This window comes from Octopus sinensis, linkage group LG10, assembly GCF_006345805.1.
Source record: "Octopus sinensis linkage group LG10, ASM634580v1, whole genome shotgun sequence".
NCBI classification, from domain to species: domain Eukaryota; kingdom Metazoa; phylum Mollusca; class Cephalopoda; order Octopoda; family Octopodidae; genus Octopus; species Octopus sinensis.
In genome coordinates this window covers 55,108,680-55,131,179 of record NC_043006.1, presented here as the reverse complement: position 1 = coordinate 55,131,179, position 22,500 = coordinate 55,108,680, and the positions used below count along the sequence as shown (strand labels likewise).

General features: G+C 34.8%; 1 protein-coding gene across 1 annotated transcript in view; it reads right to left on the bottom strand.

The window, feature by feature from the left end:
- LOC115216808 (proteasome subunit beta type-2) overlaps positions 1-22,500 on the bottom strand; it is an 87,679-nt gene that overhangs the window by 21,035 nt on the left and 44,144 nt on the right. The window contains exons 2-4 of the mRNA XM_029786389.2: positions 13,642-13,764; positions 10,225-10,295; positions 5,596-5,758 (exon numbers count right to left, since the gene is read on the bottom strand). Coding sequence (XP_029642249.1) covers positions 5,596-5,758; positions 10,225-10,295; positions 13,642-13,764 — 357 coding nt within the window. The remainder of the gene's footprint in view (positions 1-5,595; positions 5,759-10,224; positions 10,296-13,641; positions 13,765-22,500) is intronic.

Below are 22,500 nucleotides of genomic sequence, written 5' to 3'. Positions count from 1 at the left end.
TTACAAACAAATGTTAAATGAAGAAAATATACATTTATAATTTAAGTAAATATTACAAATATATCATTAAATACACTTTTCATCATCATTTAATATCGGTTAACAGCACACACACACACACACACACACACATCATTTTAACATTCACTTTTCCATTTTTGCATGGGTCAGACAGAATTTGGTGAGACAGATGCCTTTCAAATCAACTTTCAATTGTTTCAAAGCAAGGTGAAATTTCCTTATGACCAGATGTGTTTTCACAAAAGATAGATTAGAAACAAAGAATACTGCTTATATAACAGTGACAATTATGCAATGTCAAGACAAGGAGACACATCCCCACACGTATACAACTGGCTTCTTTCAGCTTTCTTCTACCAAATCCACACACAAGACTTTGCTCAGCCTAGAGTTACAGTAGACGACACGTAAAGTACCATACAATAAACTTAACCACACAACTATGCCTCTCTCTCTCTCTTTCATATATATATATACATACATACATATACATACATATATATATATATACATACATATATATACATACATATGTATATATATGTATATACATAAATATACACACATATGTATATCTCTATCTCTCTATATATAAACGGCAAAATGTCTGTGTGTGTGTCCTTTATACAAATCCACAATTTTTCACGCACTTTCTATGGTCATTCAAAACCGTCCAAGGGTGGTCGTGCACATCTTTACATTTCCCCAGTCACCCTGCAAAGCCATTAAAAGACCAACAGAAGTGACTTTTTTTGTGAATTTTCTATCCAAAACACAATCAAAATGCCCGAAACTTGATACGCCAATTGAATGCCAGCTAGTTGTGTGTGATTGGTCGGAGATTTGGACAGTACTCGCGTGTATGTGCGCACATACGCAGTTGTATATGCATGCACTAGCACTATGACCCGGCGTTGCCGGGTCATAGTGCTAGTATATATATATACATAAATATACATATATATATATATAATAAATATACATATATGTGTGTGTGTGTGTGTGTGTATATATATATATATATATATATATATATATACACACACACATATATACATATACATAAATATACATACATACATACATATTGTTTAACAACATAAATATACATATATACATAAATATATATCTCTGAAGAGCAGAAGCATTGTCTATAAATGCTTATCAATATAGGATTTCATTATAGGGACAACTCTTCTGTGAAACGATTGTAAGATGCTTTAAATAATTAATTCAAAACTTTTAAACTATCAAATTTTTTTATACATTATATTTATATTTATACATATTTTTATATATATTTATATTTATTTATTTATTTATATATACTTTTAATACAATAAGTATTTTCACACGGGTATATCTTTATGATGAGTTTGGATATTAATTTCCTTATATTAATAATAATAATAATATATTATTAAAAAATATATGTATATATTGCTCTATTTAAATATATAAATACTTTAATAGTATTAATATTTTGATACAATTGAGCACTCAATATAAATTCAGTACATAATATTCTTATAGAATATATTTACCTAAGGATTTATGCATTTTACTCTCTATATATAAAGAGCACTCAATACTAAATTTGCGAAGCATGGAAAAACAATATCTAGGAATTTCACTTAAAGATATACCAATTCCTTCCACCCCTACAACTACAAGAAAACCTAAGAACTGAAAATGGAATTTGGAGACGCAACAACACAACACATTTTTTAGGGAGAGGATACTTCAACCATATTCCAGACCCAATACACCAAAAATTCCGGATGAACTCACAAAACACATAGACCCCAAAATAATAAACTTGTCTAAAAGAGAACTTGACGAAAATGAAATGAACCTACAACTAAAAGGCCTCAAATTTACACCTACACCCACTCCAAACCTCATAGAACTAAAAACTGATATAGACAACTTCAGCCGCCACCTCCGCCTTATGGAATTCTTTGAAAATAAAGAAACAGAAGATAACTCAATCATAAGAAAAAAATCCCATTTCACCCCTTACAAGGGAAGTGACAAACACCTTGATGCATACATAGAGACAATATCCAAATTCCCTCTCCACACACACAAATGCAAACAGAATCTCCGCAGAGGAGAAAAACAAGCCTTACAAAAACTGAAAAATGACAAGTCAATCATTATAAAAGAAGCTGACAAAGGTGGAGCAATAGTAATTATGGATACAGATTACTACAAAGAAAAGATACTGGAGTTACTGAACAACCAGACATACTATAAAGAGGAACCAACACCACCGGAGAAAGCAACAATAAAAAAAATTAGAACTTTAGTCAATGAATACCAGGACTCCTTTACAGATAAGAAAAAAGACTATCTATGCAACTCACAAACCAAAGAAAGCAATTTTTATGGATTACCTAAAATTCATAAAAGCTCTGAAATACAGAGAGCCATAAAGGAACAGAGGAACCACTATATAAGAATACAAAGGCCTGCAGACCTCACAATGAGACCAATAGTGGCAGGACCCCAGGCACCAACACAACAACTAAGCCACTTCATAGATAAACTCCTCAAACCTTTATGCCCACAGATACCAAGCTACATAAGGGATGACATAGACTTCCTCACACACATTCCAAATACAGTCCCGAAAAACACCATACTTGCAAGCTTTGATGTTACAAATCTATACACAAACATACCACACACCCTAGGTCTAGAAGCTATAAAACAATCGATAGAAAAATACAGAGAACTTATAGATGAATGCTTCAAGAGAAACTTTATCACCCAAGCCACCCAACTAATACTCGAAGAAAATACATTCTCATTCAACAACAAAACATACCGACAGATAAAAGGCACGGCTATGGGTACAAAATTCGCACCTTCATATGCCAACCTGGTGATGGGTTTCCTGGAGAACAAACTATATGATGAAATAGGGAAAGTCTTGGAACACGACTTCAGAGAAGACATCAAGAAAAAGTGGAAACGCTACCTCGATGACTGCTTCATCTTTTGGAACAGATCAGAAGAAGACCTACGAACATTCCACAACATCCTCAATACGCTGCACCCATCTATCAACTTCACAATAGATACCAGCCACAACGAACTTCTCTTCCTAGACATCAACATCAAAATACACAACTCCATCGTCACAACAGACATCCACTACAAAAAAACTGACACACACCAATACTTAAATTTCCACTCCTGCCACCCATCGCACACAAAAAGAAACATCCCATATAGTATGGCAAGACGAATATGTAGCATAGTAACTGATTCACAAATACGACTAATAAGACTAGATGAACTCAAAAACTTCCTCCTAGAGCAAAAATACCCCCTTAAACTAATAGAAAATGGAATCACAAGAGCATTAAAACTAGACATCGCACAACTCAGGACACCCAAAACAAAAAACAAAGAAAGCATCCCTTTTATAAACACGCACAACCCTGGAGTTACCAACATCTTCCAAACCATACATTCAAACCTACCAATAGCCCTACAAAGCCCCAAAATGAAAAACATATTAAACGAATATAGCATAAAAAACAGTAGACGACAGGACAAAAACCTAAAGAAACACCTAACAAGAGCGAAATTCTCTTCAGAAACTAAAACGGAATTCTTTGCAAAAGAGTGCGGAGATGGTAGATGTGGGATCTGCAGCCACCCCACCTACAAATACATAGAGGGAAACAGAGAGATGAGATTTAAAAGTGGTGACATATTCAAAGTAAATGCAGATATGAACTGCAAGACGCAGAACGTTATATACTGCATAACCTGCCCCACGTGCAAGGAGAATTACGTGAAACTGGTGAAACTGGTAATTCTTTGTGCCAGCAAGCCAGGATTCACCGACAACATATTCGGCAGGAAGAACTATGATCTAAGTGATATGATATATATATAAATAAATATCTGTAAATATAAACCATCTGATCTTCTGATTACCTCATTTCTTCTAATATATATATATATATATAATATATATATATATATATATTACAAACACATACACACAAGCACATACATATTTATATATATGAGTGTTTTGGTTTTTAGAACTGGTACACACTATCCCTGTATGTCCAAAGAGGCAACTGAAAGTGTCGACAACAGGAACTGCATCCAGCCACAAAACACTCCTTCAAAAACAGCATGTGTGTGTGTGTGAGTGGGAGAGTGAGAGAGAGAGAGAGAGAGAGAGAGACTGTTGAACTCAAAATATATGCCAAATTTACAATGTACACACTAGTTTACTCTCCACCTCTCATTTTACCTCTTATTTATTTAGAATCCAACTATAAAACATGTTTCATAAGTGTATGCCCTTCCCTTGAAATTGTAGTAACATGAAAAACAAGTCTCACAATACACACACACATACATATACAGCACTAATGCAAGTCAGTCCTATATACTAAACAAGGTGTGGCAGTTATGAATGAACTACGTACTTTAATAAATCCTTCCAGGATATAACATTTCTTTCCCTGCCTGAAAGCCAGTTAAGACAGAGAAACAAGCAAACACATAGACAGAACAATATTTTTTAGCTGGTGTGCTAATGACAGTGTATGGTGGATAACACAAGCAATGACAGAATTACAACACTAAAATCTCTGAAATATAAAATTAAAAAAATAAATATATAATAAGAGAGTAACTGCAAAAACAAACAACTACCTAGCACTGAACCACAGTTAAGAATGTTGCAACTGAATAAATAGGTCTGCTGGATCTGGGTTGACCTTTATATAACTGAGGCTGGAGGAATGAAATACAACAATTAAGCCAAGTAAAATCCAGCTGATACGAAACAGCGCTATTTGTTGAGACTAGCTTTACTGCATTTATTGTAGGAAATCACCCACCAACAAACTATACAAGAAATTATGTTGTTCCTGCTTGATACTTCATGGTCTTAATTTTCTTATACATATATTATAGACATAGACGTGGCTGTGACATTAAGAAGTTTGCTTGGCCAGATATGCTTTCATGGGAAACTGGAAGCAAATAACAGCATTTGTTTACAACTAACAGTGATGTTTGAAACAAGATGCCAGCACAGCTCCTCTCTACCAAATCCACTCAGAAGACTGATTAACTCAAGGCCACAGCAGAAGACACTTGCCAGGATGCCACGCAGCAGGACTGAAAGTGAAATCACAGGGTTGGCAAGCAAACCTCCCAATCATACAGCTGCACGTGCACGTGTGCACATACACGTGCGTGAGTAAGATAAATTTGGTACAGTTAGCCTATTGTCTTCCTTGAGAGAGGAAGAGAAAATAAAAAAGAAGAAACAAAGAGACAGAAACGTTAATATAAAAAAAAAAGTCAGCATGAGAGAAAGAGGTGGGGACTGAAAGAGAGATATATAGTCAATTAGTGGGAAAAGATATATAAAAAGATAGAGGGAGAGGAAAACAACGACAAAGTGGGAAAGACAAAGAGGCAAGCTGTCAGACAGACAGAAAGTCAGATAAATAGTACAGAGAGAAGGGAGAGGAGAGAGAAGATGGGAAGAGAAGACACATAAAATGATAAAATATTTTGAAATACCTTCATCATAGTAACGATCAAGGATGCTGAGGGTAAAATAAGCTCCATAGCCATGAGCAGCAAACGGGACTTCAGACAGAGAGGCCAAGTAATCCATATAGAACAAGGATGGGCCATCTGTGCCATCATGCCCAGCCAGTAAGAAATTCACATTGTATGGTGACTGTAAGAAAAGAGATTATATAATGTCAGTGCAGATATTTCATAGATACATGTATGTCGTTATCAATTTAACATTTAATTTTCCCTTCTGGCATAAGTAGGGAGAAGTTTATTAAGGCAGGTTTCATATGAGTGGATGCCCTTCTCATTGATAACCCACACCTGCTTCCAAGCAAAATACTGTTTCTCGGTATAGGGACACATTTTCATTTTTATGGAACATTGGAAACAAACAACACCACTTGTATGACATTGAAACCTGTTTACAAAAACAAACGTTCAATGTCAAGACTACACACGGACACACACATACACGAATATACACGGGTTTCTTTCTGTTTCCATCGATGAAACCCACTGACATGGGTTTAATCAACACAGGGCAACAGCAGAAAGCATGTACCCAAGGAGATGTACAATGGTACTGAATGGAAACCACATGATTAAGAAACAAACTTCTTAATTACACAAACATACCTGCATATACACAGACATGACAGTAGTAAATAGACACTCCATAAAACATTGTTTTATGTTTATTTTAACTTGAAATGGTTTATATCTTTTATTAATGGACATTTTTATGTTTCAGGTTCTATATGCGAGTTTAATCAAGCCACATACAAAAGAAGCCTTGGAACTGTCCAAATTTCAAAAAAAAAACATATTGTGGGTCAATCTGAAGACAGACTAAGTCAGCATAAAATCGTAGAAAACCTTGGGTCCCACTTTCTACAGTTAATAGGGTGATTGTGTAATTCACTAGAGAGGGGGGGAAGGGCCCTTTGACATGAAGTGTGGAGGATAATCCTCATTACAAGGTCTTTAACATAGTAGAACAAGTAGATGTCAGTTCCAAAACAGATGTCAAGTATCTCCACAAACTTGGCTGCTATGGCAGAGCAGCAAGAAGGAAGCCACTTCAACTAGCCAATATCAAGTGGAGAAAAAACTGGGCCAGTGGAGTGGCTGATAGCATCTTGGGACACTATCATATTCTCTGATGAGTTCAGATTTGCTGTATTTTCTGACAGTGGTCAAGTGTGGCTCTGGAGACTCAGTAATCAAGAATTTGACATGAAAAGATTGCTACCAACAATGAAACAAGGCAGCTATTCTGTGATGGTCTGGGGAGCAATTTGGAGCAATGGTGATTTAGAGCTGATGGAGTGTGATGGAAATATTAAACATGTGTCCACACCGCAGAAAGGACTCCTTCCAATCTTTTCCAATGGTGAAATGATTAAAGAAGACTCTTTATTTATGGAAGATGGGGTTCCTTGTCACACAGCTAAAAAGACCCAAGATTGGTTGGAAAAGAATGGCATTAAAAAATTTCCATGGCCAAGCCAGTCACCAGATATGAACCCTATTGAACACCTTTTGAGAATAATGGACAGGACACTACATAAAAAGAACAAGAAAGTATCCTCAAAGCCAGATCTTTTGAGATTACTGCATGAAACCCGGCAAGAAATTTCTCAAGAGAATATTCCTCATCTGATCAGTAGCATGCCTTATAGGACCCTTGCATTAAAAATGCAAAGGGCATGACCACTAGATATTAGATATTCACCTTATAATAATTAATAAATAATTTGAAAGTATAATTTCAGATTTAAATCAATTTTAATGATCATAAGGGTGTCTATTTACTTCTGTCATGTGTGTACATACATACACCCTGTCACTATGATTGACTGCTAACTCCACAAGTTTTTTTTTTATTCTTTCTCTGTTTATTTCCTCATGCTCCTTCCTGTTGAAGAGTGTAGGTTCGAAACATTAAAGACTTTCTCACCTTCCCTAGTGTCAAACTAATACATTTGGTTGTTGTTTATACACCTGTCTTCATCTTTTGTTTTTCTGTAAATTTCAACTATATATATATATATATATATATAAAAAGATGGGACTAAATAAAACATGAAGTATATAACCCTTTGATGGTAATGATAAGCCCACTGCAATCAACTCAAATTAATCTACCCTTATTACTCAAGATGTTATTTACTCCATAAAATATGTACACTCACACACATACACATGCTGACTTCCAATTAATCAGTCATTCCACAGTTGAAGAATACAGGATGGCAGGAATTTCATCTGATTTACACATCAGTATAGCTTTTGGAAGATTTTGGTTCACTTTAACCAATTAGTCATTCTAAGAATTAATTTCAAAACATACATACATACTTAAGTTTTTTTTTTTTTTTTGTTTTTTTTTTTTAAGAAATGTATTAATTTCTGATAAAATCTAAGTTGTTCTTGCATTATCCTACTGCCAAAGAATGCTCAGCTATGGTTCACATGTATCATAAAAGCAATCATGGTTTGACCTTCTAATATTTAACATACGTAAACACCACATACTCACTGGTGCCAGATTTATGGTAATATAGTTTCAGACATATACAGATTTTCTCCAATGGCAAATCATTGTAATTTTTACAATTTTTGTTTTGCTTTGTCTTTTTTTCAATGCTCATATAGATTAAATGAGAAAATATTTATCCAATGCCAACAGTGGGATTTGAACCCTTACAAACTAAAGAGACCAATGTCTAAAATCAACACTTTAGGTCACTGAATCATGCTTGGCAAAACCCCATCCCACTTGGAATTACCACCAGAAAGAAATATGCTTAATAAAAGTTGCCAAAGACATTATCTGAAAAATGCAGTTGAATCTTATTCAAGCTACCATCAAATATAGGCATGAAATAGTTAACAGTATTCATAAGATACTGAGGTATTGTGTGTCTTACACCTATTGTTCCAAAAGTATATAAGGATTGGTGTTAGCTTCATTGTCACCTTGTTTTTGTGTGACCAATTTTCGGAGGAAGGTGAGAACATTAGAGATAAGATAAAGGGGGGCAAGGTGGAAAAGGACAAGAAAAAGTTTTGCTCTCTAGTTTAAAAAATCTCTTAAGTATTTTGATACCAACCCACCAGAGACTTCCTGTTTTCAAGCAATATAGATTAAAGACTTCCCTCAAAATTCCAAGTTAACTTGTGTTCTAAACACCAGCTCAATAATGACAAAGCTATTTTAATATATTTTCCATTATTTTAAAAATTAAAACAAAGCTGTGTATTTCAACAAAAATATTGTAACAAAAGGTTAAATTTACACCTAAATAGATTTGATGCAATAACTATTTGCCTTTCATCGGCCCAGCTTTGTTTCATGCATTATCTCTTTGTTAAACATTTTACTGTTATTCCCCCACCCATGAAAGACTGCATCTTTCTAGAACCCCTTCTCTCCTGTTTTATATTAACACCAACTGCACTAACCACACCCATTTATCTTGATCCATCAATAACTAAATGAGTCTAAATTACTGTAATGTTAATGAACATCACTTGAAACAATTTATGAAGAGAAACAACTATTACAAGACGAAGCCTACTTTTCCTGATTTTGAACCTACAGACATAGAATGAATCAATGAGGCAACAAATCCACAAGAGAACCTCTATGTGGTTGCTGAATCTGCTAGAGATAGCAACCAAATCTCCATCAAATCATAGCCTATTTTAAAAATGAAAGGACATATTTGACAACGTAGTTCAAGGCATACAAAAATGGTGGAATGTCAACACCTGGAATGCATTTGATTGTAATCTAGTCAATCGATGATGATTTGGGGGCTAAACAACAACAGACAGAGCAGACACTGGAAGAAACACAAGCTCAGACTGTAAAACCAGAAGCATCCTAACTGCTTTATATTGTCTTCATTTGTTCAATGCAACATGAACAGGAGAGTGAATAGAAGATGAACTATGGTGAGATGCAACAGCTTGAGATCAGGTTTTGGTCTCACCATGTCTCCCTCTTCTACCAGTCCTAACTACTCTGAGTGTCATCCGCCATACACATTCCAAGTCCAATATAAGTGCAAGTCCAATATAAGTGCAAGTCCAATATAAGTGCAACCTTCTCTCCAATACACTATGCTTGGCTAGTTTCATACCCAGTTTGTTTCTCATCTCATTTGTCCCATCATTCATGCAGCAAAGTATGTTGGCTTCATTTCTCTCCAGTTTTAAAAGCTGAATAATATGTCAAACACTTTCGTTTCTTTATTGTTATGGGTTGTAAATGGAGTTAATTTTGCTCAAGGCACCTCAGTGAAATCAAAGTTCTTCTAATCAAGGTATGTGAGAAGGCAATAACTCCAATCATCTTGATTATACATCACAATCTTCTTGCCTTCTTAATAGTAACTGAATACCAGGTAAGTTGTGGGAGCAAACAATTCATAACTACTACTGTTGCAGATGATAACTAAAGGCTAATAATACCTCTAGAAAGAAAGGAGCAACAAACACATATACTGAACTGGAAAATGGTCACTATAAATTTCTTATGCCTGACAAAAGCATTCACATATAAATTTTTTAAAAAAACAGGCAAATTAGTATAAAGATTCAAAATATGTGACTTACTGAAGTTCTTAAGTAATCAGCCAAATTTTTCCTTGTGAAATTAGCAGCTGCATTTGGACTAAGTTCATAGCCTGAAAACAATGAATTAAAATAAATAATCCTATGGAACCAATGAAGAGAGCAAAAAAAAAAAACTGTTCATAACAACAATTGGGATTTTTTTTTATATATAATTTATCTAATAATTCATTTTATTAAGTTGTGTCTGGGGAGAGTCATTTTCTTTTTGTGTCACATTCAATCACCACAATCTTCAGGCAGTTTCTCCTTATTTAGCATTGCGGTAAAATTTCCACTTTTTTTTTAACATTTTACCAATGCTATGAAACTGATTACATAGATTTTCAATTTTGAAATTAAATGTGAAACAGATGACAACATATCACATGAAAGAAAAAAACCGCCATGTATTAGGAATCAAGCTCATGTCTCCCAGTCCATGCTTTAGTGCACATTCTACATTCACTTTATGATTCTATTTCCAGCACAAGTCATCACCAGCATCATATGTTTCTATTCACTCCAGCATTCTAGGTGTTTGTTTGTTTGCATCAATCACAAAGTTTCAACTAAATGAATGTGCTCTCTTATTCTTCAAACTCTGAAAGATGGTGGCCTTTGTTCAAATTAGGATCAAATATTTACTACATTCATTTATTAACTGTTATGTCTATTTTTATATGCTTGCATGGGTTAGATGAAAACATTGCTGGTCACAATGCATTTTGCCTTATTTTAGCTTTCGAATGACACCACCTTGCTGGTTTGGCAAGCAGGCCAACATTCCCTCTGATCGTATTCCATCATAGGGTCACCCATTTACACCTGAGTGGACTGGTGCAATGTGAAATGAAGCGTTTTGCTCAAGAATACAATGTGCCACCCAGTCCAGAAATCAAACACTTGATCTAGTGATCATGTGTGTAACACTCTGACCACCTTCATGTGGTGACTATATATCAGGCTGAGTAAAAAGTAAGCAATATTTTGAAACATGAAATTCATCACAATATCTTTCAACAATGTGGAAATTCTATTCATCAATGCAAGTACCATTATAGTCAACACATTTTTGCCAATGAGTTATAAGTTTGCTTATTCCAGTAATATAAAAATCTGGAGTTCTGGAGCTGATGAACTATTTAAATGCATCGGTTTGATTTTTGAACTCCATTTCCCACAGGGAACCATCAAGGTGCTTGGAAAAGTGGTAGTCGAGAAAGGTCTGGGGAATAAGCTGGGTGGGGAAGAACTTCATAGCCAAGTTCCTTCAACTTCTAGAGCATCATTAGTGAAATGTGTGGTCAAGCATTGTTCTGAAAAATAATTGGCTCTCTTCTGTTGACCAATCTGGGATGAAGGAGTTGCAGTTTTTCATTCATTTTGGCAATTTCATGGCAATATGATTCTGCAGTAATGGTTTTTCCAGGTTTTAAGAACTTATAGTGGATGAGTCCAGCAGTACACCACCAAACAGTCACCATAACCCTCTTTTTGAAGAGCCCGGGTTTAGGGAAGGTTTCAGCACTTCACCTTGGTCCAACCACTACAAAGAACGTTTTTTATTATTGTACAGAATTCACTTTTCATCACAAGTTACAATATCATCAAGTAACTAGATCAGTCTAGTTACGGAGAAGCAACAAGCGAATTTCATATCTGTGCATCTTCTGATTTTCATTCAAAATGTGTGGTACCCATTTGTCGAGCTTTTTTGGATTTTCCGATTGCATGCAAATGGTTGCAGGCAGTTTTCTAGATAAATTGAAGATCTTATGTCAGTTTTCAAGAGGTTTTACTTAGATCTTTCTCAATGACAGTCTTTAATTGACTCTCATCGATGACAGATGGGCATCCACTATGCTTACGATCTTGAACGCTCAGGTCTCCACTGCGCAATCATTTAAACCATTTTCGAGCTGACCACTCACTGGTCATTTCCTCACCAAACATTTCATTGACATTGCGAGCAGTCTCAGCTGCTTCACATCCTTTCTTGAAGTTGAATAGAAAAATTGCTCAAATATTGCGCTTTGACAGTTCCATTTCAAATTATTGTAACAACAGTGAAAAAAATATCAATGTTAATTTATTGATGCATTTGGGCAAGTCTATGTCCGTATTATCAAACAATTTCAAAAAATGTTTTTTAAAAAAATTCAAAACTCTGCAAAAAATCTGGTACAAATTCTTCATGGTTCAAAACATTGCTTACTTTTACTCCACTCAACATATATATATAATATACAAGTTATCAACTCTGAAATTATAGAATTACTAATAAGATGTTAGCAATGAATTACTAAATTTCTGAAATGTAATGAAAAAAAAAATCATCTCAATCATGAAAACAAAAACATTATATTTGTGTATTAACTTTTAATATCTTATTGAACATTTTTTTAAGTTGAACATTCCACCTAAGAATGGCTTCTTTATTCAAATGTTTATAGTGTACTTGTGGTCAGATCATCAAGGAAATTGTCATTATCTCTCTATATATATATAAAGCTGAAGTTGTCTGTGTATGGCAGGTTTGATAGCCTTCAACTAACACTATCTCCTCCGAGACCCTGCGGTGCAAGTTGACCAAAATCGAGAGTATGATAGAAGAAGGCATGCTCTTCCTTCCATAGAAGAAAAAATTCAAATCGGACCATGTCAAGACCAAAAATTATTTACATCAAAAAGGTGCTTTTTTTCTATGAAAATCCCTATTTTTTACGATTTTTTGACTGCTATGTCGCCATTTTTCGGTATATTTCAACCAGAATGTTCACTTAGAGAACAACAAGCTACATAATGCAAAATTTTTACTTTTCAAATATTCCAATTCTAAAGGGTCAAAACAAACCCAAGCAACGCTGGGCGATACTGCTAATTATAGAAAAAAATTATTTTCATTTTAAAGTACATAATCATGTGTGTTAAAAAATAATGTGCCTGAGTGACTGTTGATTACATAATAATGGCTATAAGAGCTACACTCAAAGAGAGGTCAAAAACAAAAATTTTGGTAATAAATTAGATACAATTAATAAAAGACATGGACTCACTGGCCTTTTTGCATTAAGAAATTTACAGGTAAGCTGAGTTACTCACTTCAGAGCTAACAGACCCAGGTATACATGTAACTTTTATTACAAAAAAACTCAGAAAATAAATTACAAAAATTCAGCAGTATATGTCAATTTTAACAGCGAACATTACAGAATGTACATAAATGATAGAGGAAGGGATTAAAGTTTACTCACTTAGATTAGAGAGTCCATAACTTTCTTAAAAACAAATATATACAAGGGTGTTTTGATTTGGACAGTTTGAGGCAATATAAGACTAAGATATATGCATTGTCAGGTGTATTTGTGTCATACACAACGTTGAGTTAAGATGATGAAGAGAATATGAAGTGCTTACCATTTCTCATTTTATAAAGCTGAATATTCTTGGCTATATATTCAGCAAATTGTACAGTATCCCCGGGTTCTCCAGTAACCAACATCACCAATTTGTCACTCAATTTAAACATCTTATCAGTATCTGAAAGTAGATGAATAAAACTGGTTTTTAGTCATAATTCATCAATAAAGAAATGACAGAAGATAAAATATGCTTAGATACAATAGCTGTCCAATTCTCAAATAAATACAACCATCAATGACAATTAGAAAATATTTTTAGTGTACGGGTGTCCTTGAAGTTTTTATGGCAAATATGACACATGCACGTTTTGTTTTGCTCAGTTGTGTCTCATCATCATTGCTGTTACGTTTAGAATAATGATTGAAACTTGATTTACTTTTGCTCATATTGTCATATTCTATACATGAAAGAGACTCTACTTGCATACAACACTCATAAGTAAAACCTGCACCCATCCTCACTGTGTAGCTTCTCTTATGACTTAAGACCAGCATGAGAAAAACAAATACAGCCATATATGTCAAAATTAAAAAGAATTGAAATAAAATGGATGCATGTGTGTGTGTAAATGAACAAAAAAAAGCATCTGAGCTGATTGATGTACAAGAGTGCAATCTAGATAACAAGACTAATTCACTTTGAAAGTATGAATATTACTATTCTTCAGATCCCAAATATATCTAGAGAGAGAGAGTAGTAGCATACCTTCTATGTTTGTGTCTGAAGGAGTAAATGTACTGATTAAATCTTTGTTTTGAAAATACTTACTATTAGACCTATGTAGTATTTTTTGCTGTTTCTAATAGAGATTTTCACATAACACACTACACTTTCTTGAAAATATTTCCTATTTAGTGAATAAGAGCAGTAATTCAGTTATAGTGTGGTAGAAAGTTTTATACAATTTTTTTCTATTGATTTTAGATAAGAGGTAATAAAGATATGAGAGTAAATGTAGCTCACTTTCACACTATTTCTTTTAATGGTTTTGTGGAATTTATGGTTTGTTACAGAGTGTTTGCTATATTAATTTAGGTAAAATCAGGTAACGTTTGTACATAACCCCAAACCAGAGTACTTAACTGTCAGTCAGCCTTATGGATGAGAACCTAGATTTTGTCATTGGTTACAAGGAGTAAATGTATACATTGAACTTGTTACACAAAATCTTTTACCAACTATGAGGAGACAATGCATGCTTTGAGTTAGAATAGGATTATAGTTTTCTTTAAACAGCTGCTAACCAAAGAGCATTTCACAATGCCACAATAAGAATCTCTGCTCACCATTAGCTTTGGTAAGTTCTCAGTTTTATGTTGTGTTTCTCTTAATAATATCAACATAGATGAGGTTTTTTTCATCTTCTATCAGAGCACAAAAGTCTTCAAAATATAAATATATCTGATTTATTTCATTGTTCAAAAAGATAGCAATGACCACCAGCAAAGCCACTCAGTTAATACACACACACATGTGTATGTATATATATAGACGCATACAAATATATGCATACATACATACACACACACTATATATATATATATATATATATATATACACACACACACACTGACACAAGCCAAAGATTATGGATTATATGTTAGTACTAGTAGTGATAACAGCAGACTAGATTTGAATTCAATCATCTCCACCCTGTTAAAACTATTGCCAACCACTCAAAGTAACATCAAAAGCTAAATAGTTATTCACCTGCATCTTATCTCACTTCCCCGTGACAAGACATTACGCACATAGCAGACATGTATCAACATCATCAGCTATCATAGCTGCTTTACTTTGCTGACATCTAACCATAATCATAACCAGTATAGCTAGATACCATGCCAATATGGTGGCCTTCCTTTTTTTCTTTTTAACCCTTTCATTAGCAACCTGCCAGAGACCATATCTGATTCCTTAACCCTTTAGCATTTAAAACAGCCAAATTTGGCCCAAATATTCTACCTATTTTATGTTCAAACCAACCAGATGCAGCCTCTCATACCTATCATACAATGTCATTCTAAAAATATGCAATCACATCATGAAAATTTCGAAGTTAAGAGATGATGCATGATTAATTAAAAATAGTGATTAAATAATCATTAAACTTGATAGAGTAATCTGAATACTAAAGGGTTAATACAAACTTCCTTGTTTTAAAGTGATATAAACTAAAGCTTTCCCTCATTCCATGATAATTAATTCAACCAAATACCAGTTTGATGATAATGACAAAATCATATTAATAATTTTTCATTATTTTCAAAATAGAAACAAAAATGGTGTATTTCAACAGAAATATTACAACAAAAGGGTTAAAGTAGAAAGATATCATTTGAAGGTATTTTGGCTGCTACTTGCATTAATAGCAAATGCCCTCATTCATTTGCCTGCTATTGGTTTGATTAAATGTCGTTAATTAATAGAGATTAGGGTGGTAGAATAATAAAAACAGCAGAGTGCTAGTTTATATGCTTTACAACATTTAGCTACATTCCTTTATATGTTGAATTCAAATGAGTTCAAAGAAATTATTATTTAACCTTTATATAAAGAACTAGTCAATCCACTGACTATCAATTTTTTTTACATAATGCATAGGAGTGGCTGTGTAGTAAGTAGCTTGCTTACCAACCACATAGTTCAGGGTTCAGTCCCACTGTGTGGCACCTTGGGCAAGTGTCTTCTACTATAGCCTCGTGCCAACCAAAGCCTTGTGAGTGGATTTGGTAGACGGAAACAGAAAGAAGCCCGTCTTATATATGTATATATATATATATATGTATATGTGTGTATGTGAGTGTATATGTTTGTGTGTCTGTGTTTGTCCCCCACAACATCACTTGACAACCGATGCTGGTGTGTTTATGTCCCCGTAACTTAGCAGTTCAGCAAAAGAGGTCAATAGAATAAGTACTAGGCTTACAAAGAATAAGTCCTGGGGTTGATTTGCTCGACTAAAGGCGGTGCTCTAGCATGGCTGCAGTCAAATGACTAAAATAAGTAAAAGAATGCTGCTTCATCACAATATCTATCTACCTAATATATATATATAATATATATATATATACACACACACACACTGACACAAGCCAAAGATTATGGATTATATGTTAGTACTAGTAGTGATAACAGCAGACTAGATTTGAATTCAATCATCTCCACCCTGTTAAAACTATTGCCAACCACTCAAAGTAACATCAAAAGCTAAATAGTTATTCACCTGCATCTTATCTCACTTCCCCGTGACAAGACATTACGCACATAGCAGACATGTATCAACATCATCAGCTATCATAGCTGCTTTACTTTGCTGACATCTAACCATAATCATAACCAGTATAGCTAGATACCATGCCAATATGGTGGCCTTCCTTTTTTTCTTTTTAACCCTTTCATTAGCAACCTGCCAGAGACCATATCTGATTCCTTAACCCTTTAGCATTTAAAACAGCCAAATTTGGCCCAAATATTCTACCTATTTTATGTTCAAACCAACCAGATGCAGCCTCTCATACCTATCATACAATGTCATTCTAAAAATATGCAATCACATCATGAAAATTTCGAAGTTAAGAGATGATGCATGATTAATTAAAAATAGTGATTAAATAATCATTAAACTTGATAGAGTAATCTGAATACTAAAGGGTTAATACAAACTTCCTTGTTTTAAAGTGATATAAACTAAAGCTTTCCCTCATTCCATGATAATTAATTCAACCAAATACCAGTTTGATGATAATGACAAAATCATATTAATAATTTTTCATTATTTTCAAAATAGAAACAAAAATGGTGTATTTCAACAGAATATTACAACAAAAGGGTTAAAGTAGAAAGATATCATTTGAAGGTATTTTGGCTGCTACTTGCATTAATAGCAAATGCCCTCATTCATTTGCCTGCTATTGGTTTGATTAAATGTCGTTAATTAATAGAGATTAGGGTGGTAGAATAATAAAAACAGCAGAGTGCTAGTTTATATGCTTTACAACATTTAGCTACATTCCTTTATATGTTGAATTCAAATGAGTTCAAAGAAATTATTATTTAACCTTTATATAAAGAACTAGTCAATCCACTGACTATCAATTTTTTTTACATAATGCATAGGAGTGGCTGTGTAGTAAGTAGCTTGCTTACCAACCACATAGTTCAGGGTTCAGTCCCACTGTGTGGCACCTTGGGCAAGTGTCTTCTACTATAGCCTCGTGCCAACCAAAGCCTTGTGAGTGGATTTGGTAGACGGAAACAGAAAGAAGCCCGTCTTATATATGTATATATATATATATATGTATATGTGTGTATGTGAGTGTATATGTTTGTGTGTCTGTGTTTGTCCCCCACAACATCACTTGACAACCGATGCTGGTGTGTTTATGTCCCCGTAACTTAGCAGTTCAGCAAAAGAGGTCAATAGAATAAGTACTAGGCTTACAAAGAATAAGTCCTGGGGTTGATTTGCTCGACTAAAGGCGGTGCTCTAGCATGGCTGCAGTCAAATGACTAAAATAAGTAAAAGAATGCTGCTTCATCACAATATCTATCTACCTAATATATATATATATATATATATACACACACACACACACACACACACACACACACACATGGCACAGCCGTGTGGTAGGAAGTTTGCTTTCCAACCACATGATTCCAGGTTCAGTCCCTCTGCATGGTACATTGGGCAACTGTCATCTACCATAGCCTTGGACTGACCAAAGCCTTGTGTGTGGATTTGGTAGACAGAATCACAAAGAATCCCATCATATACGTGTGAGTGTATGTGTGCGCATGTGTGTTTGTCCCCTACCACCACTTGACAACTGGTGTCCATGTGCTTGTGTCTCTGTAACTTAGCAGTCTGACAAAGAAATTGATAGAATAAGTGTGTGTGTGCAAACATACATATACACATAGAGCAAAAGCCACTTAAGCCATTTAATGTAATCACTTTAAGACAAAGCCTTTTCGATAAGAATAATTAACTGGAAATATTAAGTAATAGACAGAAATATATATGGAGTTTTGATCCAAATAAATATAATTTTAAAGAGTTTTAATTCATTTTAAATAAAACAGCTGAGACCCACTAAGTTCGACAACAATAACTGCTTGATAACATTATCCTTGATGCTTTCCTCTTTCTCCCTAATAATCATTTTCTGATTCCCAGACTGTACATTCTGCCACCTTCTCCCCATTTTTATTTTCCTTACTCTTAACCACACTTATATAATGTGAGGTAGCCATCAAGACACTTGTGCTTGTTTGTCTATCATGCTTTAGCCTTTAATACCTGACATAAAGCTACTTTCTTCTCTCTCTCTCTCAAATACACTCCCACTCAGTCAAGCAAGCATTTTTTCTTTCTTTTCTTTCCTTTGTCTTCCAAGATACTTGATGACCTCACTAGTACCAGTGTCATGGAAATGAAAAAAAACAAACCACCTAGTACACACTGTAAAGTGGTTGGCATTAGGAAGGTCATCAAGCCATAGAGGCCATGTCAAAGCTAACACTGGAACCCAACACAACCAAGCAGTGCATCAGATCCTGTCAAATCATCTAACACATGCCAGCATGGAAATGATGAGAACAATGATGATAGTGGGGGAGGTAGTGTGTGTGTGTGTGTGTGTGTGTGTGTGTGTGTGGTGTGTGTGTGTGTGTGTGTGCATGTGTGTATTTCTCGAGGATGATAAGAATATGATCAGGCCACTCATATACATTTTACACACACATATACACACACATACAGCCAATCACACTGACCGTGACTCACTGCACGAATACATACAATTCCACCATTGCAAAATGCACCATATCTCTGCAGCTTGCAATCAATCCTATCACTTTGATCTCCATAATGGTAACAGTAGCAGTGGTGGTAGCAGTACTAGTGGTAGTAGTTGTAGAGGAGTTAGTAATGATCAGGTAGGGTGAGGGTGATTGGAAAGTGATGCTGGAAAGGTGAATTCATAATGTCCTTGTTGTTATGACAATAGGATAACAGATATCACAAAAGCAGTTGAAGCAGTGATAAGAAAATATACAGTGAGACTTGAACCCATATGACTTGTCTCCTTCAAGCAGTGATATATACACGTGTGTCATCATCATCGTTTAACGTCCGCTTTCCATGCTAGCATAGGTTGGACGGTTCGACTGAGGTCTGGGAAGCCAGGAGGCTGCATCAGGCCCAGTCTGATTTTGCAGTGTTTCTACAGCTGGATGCCCTTCCTAATGCCAACCACTCCGTGAGGGTAGTGGGTGCTTTTTACGTGCCACCGGCACAGGTGCCAAGCGAGGCTGACAACGGCCACAATCGGTTGGTGCTTTTTACATGCCACTGGCACAGAGGCCAGTCAGGGCGACGCTGGCAACGGCCACGTTCGGATGGTTCTTCTACGTTCCACCGACACTGGTATCACAACTACAATATCCATTGACTTTTGATCGATTTCGATTTTACTTGCCTCAACAGGTCTTCGCAAGCAGAGTTTTGTGTCCCAAGAAGGGAAGGTATGCATAAGTGGGATGGCTACAACCCAGGAGGAGGCCACGGGTTATGGTCTCACTTGTCCTGCCGGGTCTTCTCACGCACAGCATACTTAAGTATGCTGTGCATGTGTGTGTTTATATATATATATATATATAGTGACGCATATTTGCCATTTGAATATGGCTAACCCCTAAGGGTGGATGCTACTGTAGTTTGTAGCCCCAGGAAGACACCTCCTCCAGCTGGCTATAGACACACTTTCTGTGCCCTATCAGTATTTGTGAAGGGAAGTCATCCTTCCCGTCTTCAACTTATGATATACACGGACTCGAGTTTCAAGGTATTTACCTATCATCGGCGTGTGACAATCATAGTTGTCGACGAGAATTCAGTTCCCCTCACAAATGCATATACTTTTTCCAGTGTCGATTGACACTGATATTGAAAAAGTGAAATCAAACAATGATAAATCTAAGAGCGTCACGATGTGTTACCGCTACTGTTTATAACTCGCTCTGAGATTTATCATTGTTTGATTTCACTTTTTCAATATCAGTGTCAATCGACACTGGAAAAAGTATATGCATTTGTGAGGGGAACTGAATTCTCGTCGACAACTATGATTGTCACACGCCGATGATAGGTAAATACCTTGAAACTCGAGTCTGTGTGTATCATAAGTTGAAGACGGGAAGGATGACTTCCCTTCACAAATACTGATAGGGCACAGAAAGTGTGTCTGTAGCCAGCTGGAGGAGGTGTCTTCCTGGGGCTACAAACTACAGTAGCATCCACCCTTAGGAGTTAGCCATATTCAAATGGCAAATATGCATCACAATGTGTTACCGCTACTGTTTATAACTCGCTCTGAGATTTATCATTATATATATATCTTTATATATAAAAGTCAAGTTGTGTGTCTGTCTCCTACGATTTAGATTCCTAACTACTTTCACATTTTGCAGTTTAACCAAAACCGGGTATCTTATAGTCGTGATTCATATCGAGCCCTTCTGGGTATTAGCGCGCATCTACGATGAGTCTACGATTTTAAAAAAATTTACCATCATTTTTTCGCTATTATATAAGGGAAGTAACTCTCTAAAAATGTCTACGATGAGTCAACGATCTAAAAAAAATTTACCATCATTTTTTTTTTCCATTTTTAATGCATTTTTTTGCTATTTTTTGGCTATAACTCACTAAAAATGCTTATATAGTGATTTCCCTTACAAACGCGAGCAACGCCGGGCGATACTGGTAGTATATATATATATATATATATATATATATATATTATATATATATATGTCTTTTTACTTGTTTCAGTCATTAGACTGCAGCCAGACTGGGATACTGCCTTGAAGAACTTTTAGTTGAATGAATCAACCCCAGTACTCCTTTTTTTTTTTAAAGCCTGGTGATTATTCTATTGTTCTCTTTTGCCAAACTGCTAAGTTACAGGGACATAAACAAATCACCACCAGTTGTCAAATGGTGGTGGTGGGGGGGACAAACACAGACACATATACAACAGGCCATTTTCAGTTTCCACCCACTAAATTATATATATATATATATATATATATATATATATATGCACATGCACATATATATATGCAATATATATGCATATATATATATATGCACATGCACATATATATATGCATATATATATATATGCACATGCACATATATATATGCATATATATATATGCACATGCACTATATATATATGCATATATATATATATATGCATATATATATATGCACATATATATATATGCATTATATATATATATGCACATATATATATATATATGCACATGCACATAATATATATGCCATGCCATAGATATATGCATATATATATATATGCACATATATATATATATATATATATATATGCATATATATATTATATATATATATATATGCATATATATATAATATATATATATATATATATATTTCTTTATTACCCACAAGGAGCTAAACATAGAGGGGACAAACAATGACAAACAAACGGATTATGTCGATTACATCGACTCCAGTGCGCAACTGGTACTTAATTTATCGACCCGAAAGGATGAAAGGAAAGTCGACCTCGGCGGAATTGAACTCAGAACGCAGCGGCAGACGAAATACCACGAGCATTTCGCCCGGCGTGCTAACGCTTCTGCCAGTTCGCTGCCTATGCATATATATATATATATATATATATATATATATATATATATATGCATAATATATATATATATATATATATATATATATATATGCATATATAATATATATATATATATATATTATATGCATTATATATATATATATATATATAT